This window comes from Amphiura filiformis, chromosome 16 (assembly GCF_039555335.1).
Source record: "Amphiura filiformis chromosome 16, Afil_fr2py, whole genome shotgun sequence".
NCBI classification, from domain to species: Eukaryota; Metazoa; Echinodermata; class Ophiuroidea; order Amphilepidida; family Amphiuridae; genus Amphiura; species Amphiura filiformis.
In genome coordinates, this window is record NC_092643.1 from 1,401,414 (window position 1) to 1,423,960 (window position 22,547).

The 22,547-nt window shown below is 34.8% G+C and overlaps 1 protein-coding gene across 1 annotated transcript in view; it reads left to right on the plus strand.

Annotated features, from left to right (window-relative positions):
- LOC140135411 (probable G-protein coupled receptor CG31760) overlaps positions 1-22,547 on the plus strand; it is a 195,972-nt gene that overhangs the window by 91,546 nt on the left and 81,879 nt on the right. Inside the window, exons 3-5 of the mRNA XM_072156902.1 lie at positions 4,258-4,390; positions 18,842-19,177; positions 20,382-20,450. Of these exons, the coding sequence (XP_072013003.1) occupies positions 4,258-4,390; positions 18,842-19,177; positions 20,382-20,450 (538 nt within the window). The remainder of the gene's footprint in view (positions 1-4,257; positions 4,391-18,841; positions 19,178-20,381; positions 20,451-22,547) is intronic.

Here is a 22,547-nt window from a genome sequence, read left to right on the forward strand (position 1 = left end):
AAATACGCATGTGACCACCTCCGCGCTGCCATAACAGCTTATAGACAGTAAGTCTCGAAGTGACCTTCTACATAGCGAGTGGTCTTCCTATACATTTGAATGCAAAGGCGGAACAGTATGAGACTGCTGTGCAGCAGAATTATCTATTTTGTTCAACTTTTGTGATTATTGTAAACGTTTCCGTCGTTGAATATTTTTTTCCGTCGTCAAAAACTTTTAAAATGTTGTTTTTGATAACATATTACAAATTCGGAATTGCAATGTGTGTAATAATTTTGCAATTAATACTTAAATTTGATGATATTTATCTACAGAGTTCCTATCATTTTCTGTATAGTGGTCAATTATTTTAGCAGTTACAAGATGGCGCTTTTCGATATGGTAACAGTTTATTTACAGCTGGATAGTGAAATCTTTGACAGCTTCTTGGAGAATATAATGTGTGCTATTTACGAAATTAGCTGTCAGAAGCTTCATGATGGAGTACATATTAATAAGAATGGTAATTGAATTGAGGCAAAACAATGTTAGTCTCCAATAAGGTTTTAGTATTGTTATTCTTTTACTTTTTTCTGAGTTGAAATTGCCTGGTATTTCAACACATCATCATTACATTAGTAAGCAACGGTATTTACTTATTGTCTGGAATGGATTTTTAGTTATACTTAACAGTCATGTTCATATCTGATAAACAGAGGTTTTGGCAGATTGCATGGCAAATAATGACACAACCACTCTTGAAAAATGACCAAACGTTTTACAGGGTGGGCCAATAAGAACTTTACCCAATTTGATAGATATTTTAAATATATATCTTTCAAAGAATATGTGGATAAAAAATGAGAGAAAATCACTTTGTTCACACGTAATTCAATGAGATGTATCAGATTATCAACAGTATTGCGTTAGGCATACATATTGGTAAACACCTCTATTTTTTTCATTTTTACCACATATTCTTAGAAAGATATATAATTCGAATATATAACAATACTGAGAATAGTAGCTCAAAACTCTGAGATATTAAGCTTTCAAATTGGGTAAAATTAATTTTGGACCACTCTGTAAAAATGTCTTTGTCTCTTTCGTAAGTTAAAATTGTAAGTTTTATCAAAAACAAATGTCAATCAGACTCGAAGCTTGTTCAATTTGACAAACTGATGCCTAAAATTAGATACAATATTTTGTGTGTAAACCTATTGCCTCAAGTGCAAGTGCGTCTTTTTATTAGTAGCGCATTTAAATTGACTTTTTGTTTTTATGTAGCAGTGTTTAAAAAGTTCTTTCGACGCTCAGTGGGCGTCAATACAACGTTTTTCAATAGAGTTATTATTCAATCTTTGCAATAGAAACTCACTTCACGTAGTTAGTGGGAAAAATACGCCAAATGGGGGTGAAAATAGCTGGGTGAAATTGAACTTCAGAGAAACTGTAGAAATGGTCGCTGACCGACCTTACGCCCGATGGTGTATTAGGAATCAACTTAAAGAGAATATGATTTTCATGATAAGCATGCCGATTAGTTTCTTGTAGTGGTCTGAGGCGGTTTAGAACCTCGTCTATATGACATGTATAATAATTAGTTCATCATCACGTTCATATCTTAATAGATGGGTTGTCACGTTGTGTTATTAACACACTATCGTTTTGTCAAGGTCCGTCGTGACATAGGTTAAACAAGGTGGATATCATGTTATGTGCATTATGTATTTGTATAATAGAGAATATATTATTTGAAGTGTTTAGTTAACAAAATAATGTGGGCTCGTGTGTAATTGAAAATACATCAGCGACGCAAATTCAGGAAGGGGGATGTTAAAAGGAAGGACATTTTCAATTTGCAATTCATGTTCATCAAAATAGGAATATGAGTGGCAAAATATGCTAATATCTGTCTGAAACACTGATTTATGGCAACATTGGCAGTTTAGACTGACTATGCAGAATACATAAAGTCACATTTTTCCTACAGAGAATGTTTTTCTATCCGAATTGATATTATAGTTCTTGAACCCTGATAAACCATGTATTACGTTTAACTAATGTATCTTCTTTCACATCGGTATATTGGAAAAGCTCTTGAAGATTGGACAAATTTGCATTACTTTTAATTTGAAATAACTTTTCATACATTCGTTTTAGGTTGTTTGTTATTTTTTCTTCTTTTGGGCTGTTTACGCGATTGGGTCCTGACAGGAGTCACGTGACAAGGCTCGAGCAAATTACTCAAGTCACGTTTTTATGTACAATAATGCTTGCCCGTATGTAGGGAAAAGAAAGTATCAAAATAGAAGAAAAAGAAAAAGGAAAGGAAATGACAACTGCCAACCAATCAAATGTACAATTTCAGTCAAGAAATAAAAAGGGAATCATTTTGTCACCAAAATATCTTCAATATTTATATTAATTTATTATTATATATGCTCAATATTTTTCATAAATGGGTGTAGACATATTCCATGACATAACAGGGCATCATTGTTATTGCTTTCATAAGTGTTTACATCTTATATGCAATCAATACACTTTTAAATGTTTAGGCGGCGGCGCGGTTTTGACGTGCGCCTCAGGGTCAGCTTTCGATCTGTGGAATCAGAAGTCTTATGGCAATGAGAGTTGGGGATTTTTTTTATTATGGGCATTAATAAATAACTTAATTGGCAATGGCTTTAGGTTTTGAAGTACTTGTTTACCATTACCCATTTAAGGTTAATATTCGTCTTCTCTTTTCTCGTCGTTTTTTTTTTTTTATTATTTAGTTTTATTAGGTGAACTTTTGTATGGTTAGCATGTAGCCACAATCCTATAGGAACAACCTGCTGTAATATCACATCCAAGATTGGTCGCTCGCAGGTCTTTTTATAACAGGCCCCGAACAACATCTGAAATTTGGACTCGTCTATTTTTGATACAGGTGGTAAAGTTGTTTTCTATGACGAGCGTTCAGAATACTTTTCGAAACACAGTCACGGTTTTGCATCAGAGGATGATTTAAGCACTTCCCACCACGCCACTGTGTTGACTTGCGGTTAGCACAGCTGTGTGAGTAAACATGACACATTGCATTGACGGGCATGGTTAAATTTGAATTTGGACTGATATATTTACAATAAAAACGCATTCAAAGTGCTAGTCGATTTCACATTTTCTGTTACCTACAGAAGGTGTGAATTATCCTTTATGCATACGTCACTTTTGTTCTGAAATCGACCAAGTAATAATGACACACGAACAATTCTTAAACAACATCTTTTGCACAGAATTCAATGGGATTTGAAAAGTAAAGTGGCAGTTGAAACTCTAGTGATAACACGTTTGCAGTGCATGATGGGGCTTCCTTAAATCATCCTCTGGTTTTGCATTTAAAGTAGCATCATTATCACCTAATCTCTTACCTTTCTTACCAAAGTTTGTACACAGAACATCCCAGCAAACACAAAAACATTTTAAAAACGTTTTAATTAAATTATAGTTTGGCTTTTGGTTTAGGTAAAAACGTTTTAATTACATTAAAATGTCGGGTTATATAAAGGTCATGATAACGTTTTAAAACGTTTTGTATGAAAACACACTACAACAATATTTTTAAATGTTTTCAAAAATGTTATTGTAAACTATTTTTGCAAACATTTTGGCCAAATATTGTGTCAATACTTACATAACATTATGTTAAAATATTTGCACCCAGCAAACACAGAAATGTTCTTAAAATGTTTTTTTCAAAACCTTTTAATAACATTTTAATGTCGGGTTATATAAAGCCCATGAAAACGTTGTTAAAACGTTATTGAAAATATTATGGGCAAACATTTTTCGCAAAATATTTTTTCAACCCCTAAATAACATTCTGTTTAGAATGTTTTGTATCAAGTTTTCAAGAATGTTTTTGGAATGTTATTAAAACATTTTAATACCCTTTATATAACCCGACATTTAAACGTTTTCTGTCAAACATTTTTGTTTGCTGAGCAGTAGATTATCAAAAAATGTTTTTTAAGTTTATGAAAACGTTTTATACTCTTAATATACCCTTTATATAACCCGACATTTAAACGTTTTCTGGCAACCTTTTATAACCTTTTGCGAATGATGTTGAAAACGTTTTGTGTTTGCTGGGATAATAAACATTAACTGAGACCACATTCATGACTCACTTTGTAGTCCAAATGCAGGTCACAGTCTTGATAAAAATTTGGTGTTGAGATCACAGCTTAAAACACCTAACGAAAACGTCCTTTATTGTTCTTTGTTTTACAGAGGTACAAGTGGAATAGACATAGATCTACGAGCTATAGACATCAATCAGTGTCAAGAAGAAGAAAACTCTACGGAAGTCAACGACCATAATATCTTCGCTGGTTCCGATAAATGCCATCGTCCTTCACAACAGGTAAAGTTAAAACAATTGTTACAATGCCGTATTGTTTGTTAAGTAGTCAAGTTAGCTCAATCGATAAGGCGTTCGACTATGGTGCGAGAGGTTGCGGGTTCGAACCCTGGTGGTGGCTTAGTATGTTCTCGTGGAAAACGGAGTTAGCTTGAAATTACCCTGGACAAGGAACTCGCTACTAATTGTCTCATTGTAACCCGTACGAAACTGGTTGCGAAGGTCATTTGTGGAATGTCTAGGGTGTGCGCTCTTGAAGCTGCAAAGTCCCTGTGTTGTTGTTAAATGGTTTATGGAATGATGTGGGTCCGTAGTGGTCAGCGACAACCTGTAAAGTGTGCTGCTTTATTTTAACCAGGCGATTCGGACGGACGGACATACGTTCGTGTTCTGATGGGATCAAACTCAAGCAAAATGCTCAAGCCAAGATAAAAAGCTTATATAAATATGCAGGCCCGTAGGAAGAGAAAGAAACAAAACTTAATAATTATAAGGAGTAAGAATAATAAAGGCTACTCCAACAAATCAAGTGTATAATGTTGCTCTTAGCCCTTGGGTGGGTCAAGAAATATGAAATTTATGTCTGCCCTGGCCTTCCCGAGTAAAAACACAGTACCTGATATTCTAAATACTAGCAAATAGTACATTTTACTTTGTGAGCATACTTCATCACAGACGCGCTGTTAAATCATCTCTGAACGTTTACATACAAGCATGACCACAAAATCATGCAGAACTCAGAAAACACCCCCACTTGCGTCATTTGTGTTCTCATTTGACAGACATTTAAGCATACTTGAAGAAGGCTTATAGCGATAACTCGCTCACCAATCACGATTCATTTTTGCGTATTTTTTCGCGTCACTTTATTTCCGTCACATACGACTTAGGAATTGACGATTTTACATACATTCAATGCATCCCCAATGTTTAGAGACGAATATGGTGGCAGTGGTATTGGGTACCTTTAAAGAAGGTGTAAACAAATATGTTCGGTAGATATAGACAAAACAAAGCATCTGCTCTGTTGTTTACTTCCGGATGGCTTTTATCCTGTCCAATGTTAGCATGTACATTAAATAGATATGGAGGATTATCTAGTTGGCCCACTCTTCCCTATACTTTGCGTGGTGTGATCAATATCTTCTGAATTGCCTACGGTTCAATGTACAAAACTTGGACCGGGTAATTTTGGCATACACCGTAAATTGATTTTTGCATTTAAAACAAAAGCTCAAAATCACACACAAAAGCTGACTTGGCCAACAAAATGTTACACAACACCAGTGAAACTATTTTTTCGATATAACTTTTCTTCTAGCCGAAAAAAGTAGAAAATGTTGACTTTTTTTATGCACCCTGTATAGTAGTGTACGCTTTTCAAGATCTGGAATACCCTTGAGTTTCAGCACTTGCAGCCATTAGGATAAAGTGATTTACTGTATGATTCAAGGCTATTTCCATTTAGCAATTACCTGATTTATCAATAGGTTTTCTTCATTATGCATTACACAATTCACGAATGAAAATAAACGTTTTGAAAAGCTACATTTCTCACGAGGAATACACTCTCACAAGCAACCTAATGGGCAATTTATTTTCCCGGTTTCTAGATAAATTATCTGACAACAGTATTGATTACTCTTTGCTGTTTCTATTCTGTACGAAAGTGCAATATGTTTTGTATACAATCTACATTGTCCATTTACTAATATCCCATAATGCTCATTCAAATGTCGGTATCCAAATGACGTCACCATCTGTGACACTATACACGCGCACTTCTTGCCACAACATAACATCGGACGAAAGGTTGGTACGAATTGACATTTTCGGTAAATCCCATAAGCCTTTGCGAGTACACCTAAGATGTCGTCATTTGACGTCACGCCGACTTGCAATGCGCAATAACTATGTTCGCTAAACGATGTGCGCATCGGCGTGACGCGTACTGATGTCATATGACGACATCTCAGGTGTACTCGCAAAGGCTTATGTGATTTACCGAAAAGGTCAATTGCAGGAAGTAGTCATTGCATTCTGTGTAATGTTTGCCCTTTGTCTGTTTTACAGAATGTCTTTGTCGCCAATGGCCATGGAGCCTTAGTAAGTTCTGCCCTTGTCAGATGTTTCTAATCTAAGACCTCTAGGACAGCAGTTGATCTTGAGTATCTGTTACACTAACCATTAGAGATCGTAAATGATACATGGTGGTTAAAAAGTACCCAAAGGCTCTGCATTTTGTATGAGGATGAAGATACTGTCATTGCATGAAAAGTCAAATGGTTTTAAATTATTTTCAAAATGCAAAAACCTTTCTTATGACCAACTCACGGTCCGCAACCAATAATTTTAAGTACCATACGAGTGTACTCAATCGAATGCTTCTTTTTATGATATCTGTAGAATGTTACACATTGTGTAGATACCTTTGTAAACTATCTGATCTGATAACTTCATTCAACATCAACAGAGCTGAGAGAAGGCTAACAGGTTATATCTTTCAAAATGGACCTTGTCGCCCAGCCATATTGTGACTAGAGACGTATTGACGTTTAACTTCAATTGTATAATAATATTACTATAAATGCCTGTTTTTCTTGCTAATAACTGAGCAAACATAAGTAACATTTACATAACATAATAGTTCTAACGTGTGCTTGGTTGATCCCTGTGATGTGCTTACAAAAGGTGTGGCATGTTCATATCCAAATATTAAAATAATTCGATGTTTATGTATTGAAGAAATATAAAGAACATCAGTGCCACCTTCGTTCAATCAAAGATTATTAATAATGTGTACCAAAATGATCATCAGATTTTAGCCTTTGGGAGTATTATTTTCAACCTGTATATTTATATCGTATTGCATCTTAAACGAAACTCACTTTAATATATTTTACAGCACTTTTACATAGCCATAAGCCATGTACACTTAACCCAATCAACTGTTTCGTCACAGCTACTGTTAAACTATTGGAAACTTCGCGTCCATTTAATACTCTTAAGCACTTCGAAGCGTGTTAATCGCACGACGGAATTAAACATACCCAAAGGGCTTCTAACCGAGCGCTTCGTCTCTTTATAACTACCAGCAAATAGCCTCGGTCACAAACACTTCCCCCTTCTTTTACTAGGGCATTTCTGATGACCCTGCTTTATTAAACTTGTCTTTCTTTTTATCTCACGTTTACCCTTTTCAACTGCATTCAAATTACCGATTAGTAATATTGGAACAGGGAAAGATATTTACAAGTGCGCGTTAGTAATTTAAATTTAAGACATTAACTCGTTCATTTGATGTCTATTTCACATGCCTGCTTTGCTACTTCGGCATTTATATGGATGTACTGATATTTCTAATTTGCTGTAAACATGTCAATAAAATAATATATTTTTATAGGTATTTGATGTCATACTCTTGCTATCGAAATACAGGCTCAACCCAATTCTGTGTTGAAGTATTATTAGCATCTATACTATATTATATCCTATTGAGCAATGAACACCTATTTGACCTTTGAATAAATTTGTTTACATCCTCTTAAAAAATACCCCGATCCCAAAACGCTGCCAACATCTTCATCTGTAAACATTAGAGAATGCCTTGAATATATATAAAATCTTCAATTCCTAACTCGTATGTGAAGGGAATGAAGTTAACGCGAAAACAATACCCAGAAAGGAGGCGTGTACGGTGAGCGAGATGTCGCTATAAGCCTTCTTCAAGTAGGCTTAAATGTCTGGCGGAGAACACAAATGACGCAAACAGAGGTGCTTTTTGAGTTCCTTATGATGTTATGGTTATGCTTGTATGTAAACGTTCAGAGATTTAAGAGCGCGTGTGTGATGAAGGTTGATGTTATTATCATTGTATTTTCATGAGGTATGCACTGTGTTAAAGAGTGTTTTTGAATATATCTGAGGTCTTTGTTAGGAAAATATATCTTCCAAATTCATAATACTTCGGTAGCTGTCAGTTTTAAATTAAATGTTTGCATTTTTTTAATGTTTATATTTATTTATTATTTACTGTATTAATCTCATGTCATCAAGTAATGCTATTATGATACGAGAAACATCAACCAATGTTGTCTTTGTAACGTTAGCTTTTGACGAGAAGAGTTGCCTTGGTATTCAATACTCATCTTCACATAAAAGCTATACTGATTGTAGTATTTCGACCTTTTTGACCACCTTCTCACAGAAGCAAAGGAAGCTTTTCACAACCAACCTCCGATCAAGGTTGCCTTTGCGACCCATAGTTACCTTCACATATATAGATGTTAATGCCGAGATCAGATCTGCCTTTGCGACCGATAGTTTAGCTAATGAAGACTGTTCACGTCCGAGGTTGCCTTTGCGGCCCATCACATAGAAGCTGCCTTTGTGACCAATAGTAACCTTCTCACAGAAGCTAATGTAGTCTTTTTACGATTAGGGCTGCCTTTGTGGACAATAGTTGCCTTATCATAGAAACTAGTGTAGTCTTTTCACGATTAGGGCTGCGTTTGTGAACAATAGTTGTCTTCTTGTAGAAATTAATGTAGTCTTTTCACGATTCAAGACTGCCTTTGTGACAATAGTTGCCTTATCATAGAAACTAATGTAGTCTTTTCTCGATCAGGGCTGCCTTTATGACCAATAGTTGCCTTCTCATAGAAACTAATGTAGTCTTTTTACGATCAGGGCTGCCTTTGTGACAATAGTTGCCTTCTCATAGAAACTAATGTAGTCTTTTTACGATCAGGGCTGCCTTTGTGACCAATAGTTACCTTCTCATAGAAACTAATGTAGTCTTTTTACGATCAGGGCTGCCTTTGTGACAATAGTTGCCTTATCATAGAAACTAATGTAGTCTTTTCTCGATCAGGGCTGCCTTTATGACCAATAGTTGCCTTCTCATAGAAACTAATGTAGTCTTTTTACGATCAGGGCTGCCTTTGTGACAATAGTTGCCTTCTCATAGAAACTAATGTAGTCTTTTCTCGATCAGGGCTGCCTTTGTGACAATAGTTGCCTTCTCATAGAAACTAATGTAGTCTTTTTACGATCAGGGCTGCCTTTGTGACAATAGTTGCCTTCTCATAGAAACTAATGTAGTCTTTTCTCGATCAGGGCTGCCTTTGTGAACAATAGTTGCCCTCTCACAGAAGCTAATGTAGTGTTTTTATGATCAGGGCTGCCTTTGTGAACAATAGTTACCTTTTCATAGAAACTAATGTAGTCTTTTCACGCTCAGGGCTGCCTTTGTTAGAGGTTAATAACTGCGCATCGGTTATTTGGAGGGCATTGTGAAAAATCTAAACATTTTGCCTTTGGAACCGAGGAATATCCCGAGGGGCGTAGCCCCGAGGGATATTCCGAGGTCCAAAGCAAAATGTTTAGATTTTTCACAATGCCCGACATATTACCGATGCAAAGTTATTAACCTCATTCATAACTTTCGTCACTTTGATCTCTTAACTTTACAAAATAACACAAAATGTTCCTCAAATGTTTATAAAATAAACTATTTTTACATCTTCCCTTTCCCAAAATCGATCAGGCTAAAACAAGACGACCAATAACAAAAGTGCGTATCAGAATCTGTACAAATATGGTAGCGCGCAATCCAAATACGGCAGCCAGCGCGCGCGCAGTTTGTTGGACGCACAATACGGCGCACGCAGAAGTCAATTGTGTGCGACATTGGAACAATTACGCATTTTGCGGTCAATTGTGAGATATTAATGACCTCGATTTGCGTTCGCGTTTTCACAAATAATAAAATATGATTGGATCGCACGCATCGCGTATATTAATGAGGTTATGAATGACCAATAGTAACCTTCTCATAGAAACGAGTGTAGTCTTTTCACGATCATGGCTGCCAATGGTTGCCTTCTCATTAAACTAATGTAGTCTTTCCACGACCAGGGTTGCCTTTGTGACCAATAGTTACCTTTTCATAGAAACTAATGTAGTCTTTCCACGACCAGGGTTGCCTTCGTGACCAATATTCATTTTCTCATAGATGTTCGTGTAGTCATTCCATGATCGGGGCGCCTTTCTGACCAATAGTTACCTTTCATAGAAGCCAACGTATTTACGACCGGACCTGCTAATATTATCAATTTTAGATGAGTTGATGGTTTTTATTTTTGACTATTATTGTTGATTTTTAGTGAAATTCCCCTTGCATATAATTTGACATACTTTAATTTAGCAGGCGGAATTTTAATATAAACATTACAATTTACCTGTGATATGAGGTGTCACCTTCGGGTTGATACAATTACATGGTAAACAATGCATATTCTACTAATGATATGTATGTTAGATATGAACAGGAAAACTTCATTGTTATGTAAACAATTGACACTGTCAATTATTGCAATAGAAATTGAATGATGTATTTTAAATGTTTACCTACATTATCGGCAGACTATTAAAAGGAAATTAAGTATTTTAAATGTTTACCTGCGCTCACGTAGTCTCAAAGCAAGTGTTATAAATAGCGGAGTCAACCTTTGAAGTAGCTGTCAAGCATGGTCAATTAAACAAACACTCGAAGGACATTGTGCGCAATCACGGCACTCTGATGGAAAGGAAAATGGCGGGAGACGTTCGGTTTGAAAATGTGATCGGTTTGACGCTTTTATCTTAATATTGAATATTTATTTTAATCAGTGGCGTAGTTGGGGGTACCGACCTGTTAAGTGGGTATCAGCCATATTTTGATGAGTACCAATCTTTTTGATACAGCCTGTATTGTACTACGCCACTGAATTATCAAGAATCACTTTACCAGTTTACATGCTCGTGCAAACAAAATGAGTTGCTGGATCAAAATAGCAAAGTGTCAACATTATTTTTGATCAAGTGAGCGCTGTTTTGACGGTTAAAAATCTGCAACATTAATTCTCATTCAACATTTTCTCTTGAAACATTTGCTTGACGGTTAATCGAAATCAAACATATATAGCCATAAATATAGATTCTATGATTTAAAAATAAGATATAAAATGAACAAACAACATTCAAATGTTATATACGCTGATTGAATTGACTATAATGATAGGTTGCATTGCATTTTTCAAATACAAACACACTTTTCTAGTGAACAATTTCCTTCTGTTGTTCTCCATAAACATAATAACAACAGTTTAACGATATGTTTCTATATACATTATTACATTACCAACTGTCCAGTGTCTGTACGCCTGGTTCATGCAATGGTCAAAATGTCATATAACACACAAGTCAAGTAGGCGGAGACATTTGTTCATGACAAGAGAAATATCATGTTGTTCAATCACAACGAGATAAACGACAGCTCAGTGCCAAAAGTCGGTAAGTGCAATAGCTGCCATGTGTATATGTAATTTGTAGATGAGTACAATATATTGTGTGTAAATTGCCAAAGGTTTACAAGGCAGCTATTGCAATTACTTACTTTTGAGCAGTCGTCATAATCACGAATACAACATTTCCCCATGCCACTTTAATCTGATGAAACTCGTTGATATTTGATCCCTTGCAATGAAACATCTTAATTTGAGAAACACACACTTGTACGTGACTCAAAGCATGTAGTGAAGAAAACAATTAGCCACGAGTAGAGATCAAATGGCCGAAACGGATCCATTAAGAATTGTGCACATCAATATAGAGTTCACTCTCGCTAGGATCTCGAAAACTCTCATCTATGACGGCACAGTTCAACATAGACCCGTACTTGCACATTCAAGAATGACATTAGAACGTCTTGGGTACAAAAACTCATACTTTAGGTCAAATTTGAAGTAATGATTGATCGTCAAGCAATGGCTATTGAACTGTGCAATTGAATGATGCCACAGATGCGCATAGTATTCATGATATGAATTAATTCGATATAAAAGTGTATCTCTTTAGAATTATGCAACATTATTATGCTCTTAAAATAAATTGGAGCACTTGTACGTTGATTTCAAGTATTCAAGATATAAATTTGAAGGAGACAATTTGCAATCATATATTATTTTTCAATGTGCTGTCGCCTGCTCACGGAGTTCGTGAATAGAAGGGTTAAAATTTAAATAAACTTTAATCCACGATGGTAAGACCGTGAGTGGTCGGTGTCAATTTTGATTTGCAAGTCAAACTCAGAATTTGTTATCAACTATTAATGACAGCAGGCCACGATGTTAGAATATGATAAAAGTAATACAATAACAAATACGTTTAAAAGTGTATGATAAGGATATCATGCGATGGGTAAATCGTCGTGTCTATTGAGAGTGAAATTCTACAGCATTTAGTATGTCAAACAGCTTATGTTTGAAGTATCGCTTTCTCGTTCTTCTAATGATGGAAATGAATGCAAAGTACTTTGGGCATTTATTAAGTTAAACATTAGGAACCTGTTTTGTGATACATGTGATATGTCAGCAATACCTGAAAAATAGGTCATTTGCATATAACAAATGATAAATCATTGATTTTTTAATCAATATTGTTAACACAATTCTCTTGTATGTCTCGGGTTACCTACAAAAAGGAGTTGCTAAAGATATGGATTCTAATATTATAATTAAAAACGAATTGGGTTCCCATTTCTTTTCTTTTTTATAATTATATTGATTACAATTAAAATGCAGTATGCATGTACTCCAAGTTATTTTCATACCAAACCCATCCTAATATTCAAGCCTTCCATGATAAAAGATGTTTCAAAAACTGGACTCAACAATGGTTTTGACCCGTAACCGATTTACTTATGTAAGGCACCAGAAACAAATTTATTCGATCTTTGGATCGACCGTCGATGCTACTTCGATGCTTGTTATTAACGAACTAACGACTAATTAATCAGAATTAGTGATATATTTATACTTTTCAATATCAATGCAGGCAAAGATTTATATGTTATCAGAATTAATGATGGTCAATTGATTGCTTTTTTAAATAATAGGATCGACCAAGCATCGATGGTCGATCGAAAGATCGAAGTAATTTGCTTATATTGCCTAAAGTTGAAAAGAATCACCCACACGATTTCTAGAGAGTAACTTTAAATTTAAGTTAATATTAAATATCCGACAATTGATTTGACCCAAAAATCTAGTTAAACGAACACACGAGCGTGAATAATTATGCATTAGTATTACAACAGTAACACAATCATCGTTTATATGATGTACTCGAGGGGAAAGAGTTTAGATTTAGCTTTGGAAAATCATGGCAAATAGAACTGTATGCAGCCGAACGTTGAGTAGACAGTGTACTTAAACAAGTGTTATTCTGTACTATGTAGTTGGAATAACGCTTGAAATCCAATACTAATATGGCGTTGATTCTATAGACATTGTCCACCGTCTTCCTGTGGCATACAATATCGTAACTTCAGGGTGTCCCGTAAGTCCTTAGCATTTTCCTACAACGCCATATATCCAATAAGAAAAAATTAACTGAAAATAGAAATCAGCTGATAAGAGACTGCTTCTAATTATTCCTCTCGGCGCCCTTGCACTTTAACAATTATCATGTGCGATATTCAGATGATTCTATATGTGTAATCTTTTTTAACATTTCATAACATTTAACTGTTTGAAAGGCTGGTGTAGAACACTTTTGGGACACCCTTTACGAGGCAAGCGTTAATACATAGTAAGGATAACTTAATTCCCGCAAGTATTGACTCAGTAGGTTCCTTATGATATTTTTAACATTGCCATAGCTTCAATCACTATACCATTATACAAGAATATATTTTGGGAGGGTATAGAGAAGTATTATATAAGTTATAAGTATAACCTAAGAAATTTTTTATGCTGTCCAGGTCCTGTGTGTAGAATCTGAAACTAAATGGCTAGAAAGAACCATTTTAGGGATAAAAAAAGTTCAGTTAAGGCCAGACAAAAACATCTTGAGGTTCTTATAATTATATGTAGAACCCATTATGTAGAATCCCTAAAGTAGTAATGTCTTCATTGACTCAGTAGGTTCCATATGATATTTTTAACATTATCATAGCTTCAATCACTATACCATTATACAAGAATATATTTTGGGTAGGGTATAGAGAAGTATTATATAAGTTATATAATACTAATAGAATAAAATGGTGGAGAATTTAACATCCCGCCAGTAGGAAAAAGGATTACAAGTATAACCTAAAAAAATCTTTATACTGTCCAGGTCCTGTGTGTAGAATCTCAAACTAAATGGCCAGAAATAACCATTTTAGTCATAAAAAGGTTCAGTTAAGGCCAGACAAAAACATCTTGACGTTCTTGTAATTATATGTAGAACCTATTATGTAGAACCCCTAAAGTAGTAATGTCTTCTGATATCGTATAGTTCGCTGGACGTTTACGCTCACCTTTTTGAAATCGTCGAGAAAATAAGGACAGCTCTACTTAGATGTACCTCGTCAAATTGACGTCACACATACAAAATCGGTGCACGTATACGAGAATCTGAAGTATTATTCCTAGTGTAACCATCAAATACAGGTGAAAGATACCTACAATTGCTGAAACTTTTAGTGGAAAGCTAAGTACTAAGTCATAGTAATGACATAAATTCGTTGGATACAAATCCCCAGAGTCATTTACAACAATATGAAAATACGAATTTCGAATAAATTTGTAATAAATATTCCGTATTGTCATGAATTATTGTTATGTGTATTTTGTTTGTTGATGTATAAATGTATTTTACTTAAAAGGGCATTTCATGATCCACAGCCTCATCTCCCCACTTTTCGACAAAAAACAGTGAGATTTTTATGCCACTGGAAACCTCTGGCTACATAATGTTTATGTACAAAAAATTTCTTGCAGATTAATTCGTTTAGCAAAAATATCGTCAAATTTGAATTACGTTCTGGTGTACTAGAACGTAAATCAACACAGAGCAGTATCATACACATAATCATGCATAACTCGCAAACGCAAAATCGGAATCAACTGAAATTTTAGGAATAAGCTTATTTTGGATATCTATTGTAAAATGTAATAATAAAAAAGGAGGATGTCAGGATCACGAAATACTCCTTTAACAAACAGTAATATTATTTATGATACTTGAAAGCATGTAATTGATCCTGCAGAAAACTCAAAATTGATTAAAAACATGTTCTTCAATACATATGAAATAATATGTTGGACAGAGATTGATATGATATCGTGTGAATGAATGTTATTTGTTTCTACAAAACCTTTCTGATTTTGTTAAAAGCTATCGTAACGGGAAATATTGAAAGCCTACTTACTTGACCCAGGCGGATACAAAGTTAGATAAAGGGCTCTTATCTGTCATCAAGAGCGGTGGAAATGTAGAAAGTAGCCGTAGAAATAGAGAATAGCCTTTTTGCAGAATCTATTTCATGTATCAAAATAGTAACTTAAGTGGATTGAACTGTGTCCTACTTAAAAGCCTGCGCAGAAAAAAGGTATCAAAAGTACACGTTATATACATAATTATATAACCAAATCAATGGAAAAATAAATGATTATATGAGAAAGGGTCAGTGAAAAAGTTGTTTAAAGGAAATGATAATAAATGAATTACGTAATAACAATAACTGCAATACATATGAAAATATAAATGTAACTAGTGACTTACTTGGCTCATTTTTTATAAGATCAGTGTATTACCCTACAGATATAAACTTTATTATTTCAGCAAAAGTACCAAAACTGGAAAAATATGAAGGCTCAGTGTAGCCTTAACTCTGTCCTACTATGCGGTGTTTTTTGGCAATATGTCTTAACATGTCTTACCCTCTGATTTTCACAAATAGGGCTTGTATAGGACTGGTAAACTTATTTAGTACCAGTACCATGGGATAAGTATGAATATTCTCTTTCAATTGATACCGAAATAAGTACCAACATCTTCCTGAAACTTCAAAATAAGTGTCCATTATGCACAGTGTAAATAGGCAAAAATGTTAGCGAATATCTAACCCATGCAATATATTTGAACAAATAGAACCAATGTATTTGAACAAATAGAACCAATTGAGCTAACCAGTCAAGTTCAATCTCAATCGTTAAGGCGTTCGACTATGGTGCGAGAGGTTGCGGGCAGTCGAGCCCTGGCGGTGCCTAGTATGCTCTGGTGGAAAAATTGAGCTACCTTGAAATTCCCCTGGACAAGGAACTTACTGCTAATTGTCTCGTTGTAACCCGTACGAAACTCGGGGAGCTGATCCTGGTTGCGATGGTTATTTGTGGAATGTTTAGGGTGTGCACTCTTGTAGCAGTAGTCCCTGATTTGTTGTTAAATGGTTTATGGAATGATGTGGGGCCGTAGTGGTCAGCGACAACCTGTAAAGTGTGCTGAGGCTTGTGGATCAACGTCTAGGCGTTGTGCCTGTGCGTAGCGCACTATAAATCACTGCCCTTTTTTAACTTGTCAAAACTCTCAAGCATATTGTAATAACAGAAACTTGAGATGACAAAGCAATACCAAACCTAAACTTCTGGCGGTAAAATAAACTTAGTCTTAGGCAGAAGGTGATTGACTACAGCATTGCGAGGTCACGCCATCGTATATAATTTCTGGTTATAACTTGTGGCAACAGAATATTGAATATAAGCATATATAGGGAGCTAGATATAGTATATTGAATGCTGGTTTATCTTCCTACATGAGGTCATTTTGAATTGTAATTTTTGAATGTTGACAATTTCATTATAAGAACTGCATGGTGGTTACGTAAATGGTAGAAACATAACGTTTGATTTGATTTTATCATCATAATTGTCTGCCTGCATGAATGCAGACTGCAGAAGAAGTAATTTTAGACAATTCTTATTAAAATTTGTACCTTCTTTGTTGAATTCCTAAAGGTATTTTAACAATAATGATTCAGGTCATTTGTATCCCAGTGGTAGGATCATATATATTATATATTGGGTCAGATATAGCATAACAGATAAAGAAATGTAGTAAGCCATGTCAGTGCTGTAGGTAACCAAATATAATGAAGTGAGTGGAAGCATTATTATTGTTTATATTATTGCCGTTGTTGCTATTTCAAATTAGAGACCAAAATGCTAGAGAATATTCTAAATAATATTGAACCCACACTATATAACAAATAGAGTCAATGCTGCTTGAATCACATCTTGTCAAAACTCTAATAAGAGAAACATAAGATGCCAAAGCCATACCAAATCTTAACTTCTGGCGGGAAAATAAACTTAGTCTTAGGCAGAAGGTGATTCACTACAGCATTGCGAGGTCACGCCAGCGTATAGAATTCCTGGTTGTAACTTCTGGCAATGGAATATTGAATACAGTATATAAGCATAGGGAGCTAGAGATAATAGGATGTTGGTTTATATTCCTACATTAGTTTATTTTGAGTTGTAATTTTGAATGCTGGATTTCATTGTTGGAACTACATGGTGACAATATGTAGTTGAAAAAATATAACGTTTGACTTGATTTTATCTTCAAAATTCCTGTATAAATAAAGGACTAGTGGACAATAGATGAGGTAATCAGTGACGTCATCCCAAACAATTACGGTACTAACGTGTTTTAATGAGAACCCATGTAGTTAAAACTCGCGCTAAATCAGGAAAAGGACAAGTGCTATTGAAAAGTGAAGTGATCGTATGTTGTTCTCTCAAGCATATCGATAGACCATCATATTGCCTTAGTTTGTAAACATAATTAAATATTCTGAGAAAAATGGTAATATATTTGGTAAATTGTATGATATTATCAGATAAGCTTATGTACAAATGTAACTGATACAATAACATAAAGATAGCTCAACAGTTTTTGTTTTAAAAACATTACATTATCTATGCCTTAAACACGGTTTTCATTTTCACTTCGCAAATTGAGCTCCCTGAGGTTTTCTATCTGCTAATCACTGAGGCGATCATTGAAACCTTTTACAGTCGTGTAGCTCCTAAAGTTTGTTCGGCTTACAATAGGCAAAAATTATTCGGTTTTTGTTATTGCGCGAGTCAATAATGTCCCAAATTACGCTCGAGTAAATTCACATACGCGTGCGTCAGTCATGCATTGGGCAACTTACGTGCACTTCATTCTTTATTAATACACGGTGCTATGAACCTAACATGTTTCACCTATTATAAGCCGAACAAACTCTATGAAGTGACTTTCGACTGAGGCAGTTGGTTGACAAATGTTGATTATGTTACGTTTTCTTTAAGGCACTTCTAACTTAATGAAAGGTCTGGGTTTTCTTAGAAGAACTAAAGGTTTATATATGAGTACTTCTTCCTATATATTATTGACCTTGATAAGTGTAGATATCTAAAATTACTGTTCATCTACCAGATTTGTATTGTTCTGCCATCGGTTCAAACTACCACTATGTTGTGCGATGATAAGTTCACATAATATATAATATTTTTACATAATAAATTACCATTACCTTTATTCATACAGCTCTTTATATAATCGTTGTCTGTTTTTTTTTATTATTATCTACAGTGCATTTTCGTCCCGACGCTTGGTTTTCGCCGAGGATCATACAAATGTGAATGTAAACCTGGATTTTACTTCCCTGACATCAATGCTCAACATAGGTACTATAACGGCACATTATTAGAAGAACAATTTGAGCTGAAATTGGCCAAACGATCAAACATTTATGATGAACTCAAGTGTCTTCCGTGCGGACCCGGATGTGATGAGTGTGTCGATAGTAGCTCGTGTCTTTTTCCATTTAATTGGACTTTACGGACTGTGTTGCTAGCACTACAATGTGCGGTTATGTTGGGGACTTTCCCCCTTTTAATATTTACCATTCAATTTAGCGACGTTAAGGTAAGACCTTCGTGAAATTATACACACCTTTTATTTTATGTATATTTTTTAAATATCATTCTTTACAAAGACGATGCACAAGAAACTTCTTTAGCTAATTTTTAATTTCCATTCTGTTAACGCTCGTCGCGCCTCTTACATTGTGACATGTCAGCTCTTTGTGAATTTTTTGAACCATTGGTAGACTATTGAGCAACAAGGCAATCAGTCATAAAAGATCAACAAATATTTTTTTTTTAAAGGCAGAGTAGCAGTTAAAGTGACCACCAAATTCAATCTTTCTTGTTATTTTTATTGCGTGGTTTGCAATACAGGTCTGCCAGGCAGGTCTGCTGACCGTTCGCTAAGTGCTATCACAACACTTACGGGCCATTAAACAATTAGCCTTATCAAAAAAAAAACATAATTTATGGTAACTGTAATAATAAAAACTTAAATATTATATACCATATCGAATGTTAGAAATCTATTTGAAAAACGAGGTCCATTAAATACTAAATTGGCAAGTGACCGTAAAAGTTACGTAAACACGTACTTCATAATTACGGTGGCTAAAAAGTACCAATGGATATACAATTTAATTTTCTCTGCAGTTTTACAACAAACTAACGAGATATTAAATGTCCTTGGCCTTTGATTATTTGAACAATTATTGTTTCGAACTTTTGCAAACATTATGTTATGCAATAGCGAATAAACTTTCTGCCAATTACGACGGTCATAGGCTCAAAACAGGTTTATGTGACTCAAAAACGTCTCGTCTTGATGAGATATAGTAAATAATATTTTACTGTCTGAACAACTACAGCTTTACTGAAACAGCTGATTCTTTCTTAATACTTTGCCTGTTAAGGGTTCGGTGACTTACATTAATTTTGCACATTATTTTTGTGTGACATGAGAACACACAGACCCGCCAAATTGTATACTGAATACGAGGAATGTCTTTCTGATATCAAATAATTTAGATTTGTTTTATATTCGCTTTTAATTTTATTTGGACTGTTAAAGGTCAAAAGTGTCAATTTTTAATAATTTGCCATCAAATTTGTAATATATTCAAAAACGTCTAATTTGCCTGGTATTCAGAATGAAATTTAGTGTGTCTGATGTGCTCTCAGGCCTCACAAAAATACTGTGCAAATGTGGGTGACAGAGCCGTTAACCAGGTCGTGATATTAATATTTCTGAATATTTGTTACAGGTCGTAAAAGCAGCAAGTCCAGTTTTACTTAGAATAATCCTTCTTGGTGGATTTTTCTTATACTGTCCGGTAAGTCCGTTGTTTTACATACATTTCTTTAGATACGATGTGTATCTTTGATTGTATCTGCATATGAGGGATAGGCTATATTTGAAGTTCTACTACTTTTTACGTCTTTTTAATAGCAATTCATTAAGTTCAATTAGTTTCAAAGATTCATTCACTTATCTTATCAACGATAGCACTCAACAATTCACCCACCCAAATGTATGTGGGACTGTCTCCCACGTACACAGATGAGGAACATACTTTACATCTTGATAGTGAATAGTATGTATATATATGTATGTACAGCAGGTATCTCAAATATGTTAAAATAAACATATACTATAAAACCTATACGTTCTCTTTGCTTACCTAACCCATATATAAGAGGAAAGCAGAATAAATACTCTACGCGATGACTTTTATCCCATCTCATTTAAGCATTGACATCCAACGATATAGTGTTTTGCATAAAATAAAAAAATCCTAGTTGGTTTACTTGTCCCTATACTTAGCGTGGTGTGATCAATACCTTTTGAATTGCCTATGGCTCAATGTAGAGACTATACCAGGTGAATGATCATTAGAGAATGAATTTGGAGAAAACCTTCTGATAATTACAAACACTCGCTGAGCAGCAAGACCTTCCCTCTAAGCTTTTAATCCGATAAGCTGATTATCTATTTGTTTTCATGAATTGGAGACATTCATTGATGTATTACTGAGCTCAATCATCTGAAATTACTGGAGCGTGAGCCACCCAGGCTGGTGGCTCAGCATAGTATTTTATTAACAGAAAGTGTATTACATTATAAACACTGGTGTCTGGTTGCAAAGTTGAGATTTATAGGTAAAATATCACATAAAGACATTAATTATGCACAATCGATTAGCAAACGTTACTTGAATAATCATGCAAATAACAAAGATATTTAAAATATATAATGCTGGTGAACCTCTTGCGAGCAGCAGCTTGGGCCAAAATCCTGCAAATCACTGTCGCTTTTTTAATGACGATTTTTACAGATATGTTCAAAAAATGTTTTTCATTTAATTATTGAAAGACCGGTCTTGATTATCTAACAAGTATCCAGTAGTCAAAATTGACAAATGTCCCTAATGGAAGAAGCATTATTTAATATTTAGTGAGGATTTTTAAAAAGTGAAGGTTTTTAATAAAAAATTGACACAACAATTTTGTTGGCCTGAACCATCAAAAACAAAGAAATAAACGAGAAATATTGGAATTTACACATACAACTATAAGTTCATCAATTTTCGTATCCACACCATTCAAATACTAAAGTAGCCGGACAGAGAAGCCATTGTATATCATCAGATAGCGCTAGATGGATAAGTTGCTTCCGGGCATATAAACGGGTTGGGACAACTTACCATATCAGCGTGGTGGTAAAACATTCTTTCTATCTACTTTGCTCTTAGCAATATCTCTCTCCATTTTACCTGTCCGTTAGATCAGCAATTGTGATAGGAGTAGAGGCCAGCTAATTGTGCTGCCAACATATTGGGTATAAAAGTTGGTCAAATGCATCTTTTCAATTTGTGTGCTTTAAAAAGAGCAAAAATATGAAACCGTTAAAGAAAATGCGTGGTGGTAAAAATTCTTTAAATCTATTTTGCTGGGAGCGATATCTCTATTTTACCTGTCCAATCGATCTGCAATTGTGATAAGAGGTAAGGCCAGTTGTGGCGAAGATATTGCGCATAAAAGTTGGTCGAATGCATCTTTTTAGATGGTGTACTTAGGTGTACTTTCAAACAAGCAAAACTGTGAAACCGTTATAAAGATATTTGCAAGAACAAAACTCAAAAGAAGACAAGCACTTATGTTGGCGTCTTATTGTACAAAGCCATTTGCCACCTCCCTTAGATTAATACCTTAACATATGCTATGTCTGAAATATCTTTAGCCCCTGAAGTAAAAAGATATGAATACAATTTTATCATCGTGAGACTACCTGTGATGTAATGGAAATAGCTTCCAGATACATTAGTCAAAAAATGGACTAACTGATTCGTTCTTATGAAAAGAGTATTTAATTTCTGGCAGCTATAGAATGCTTCAAAGTGGATATGTCTATATTGTCCCCCACATGATAT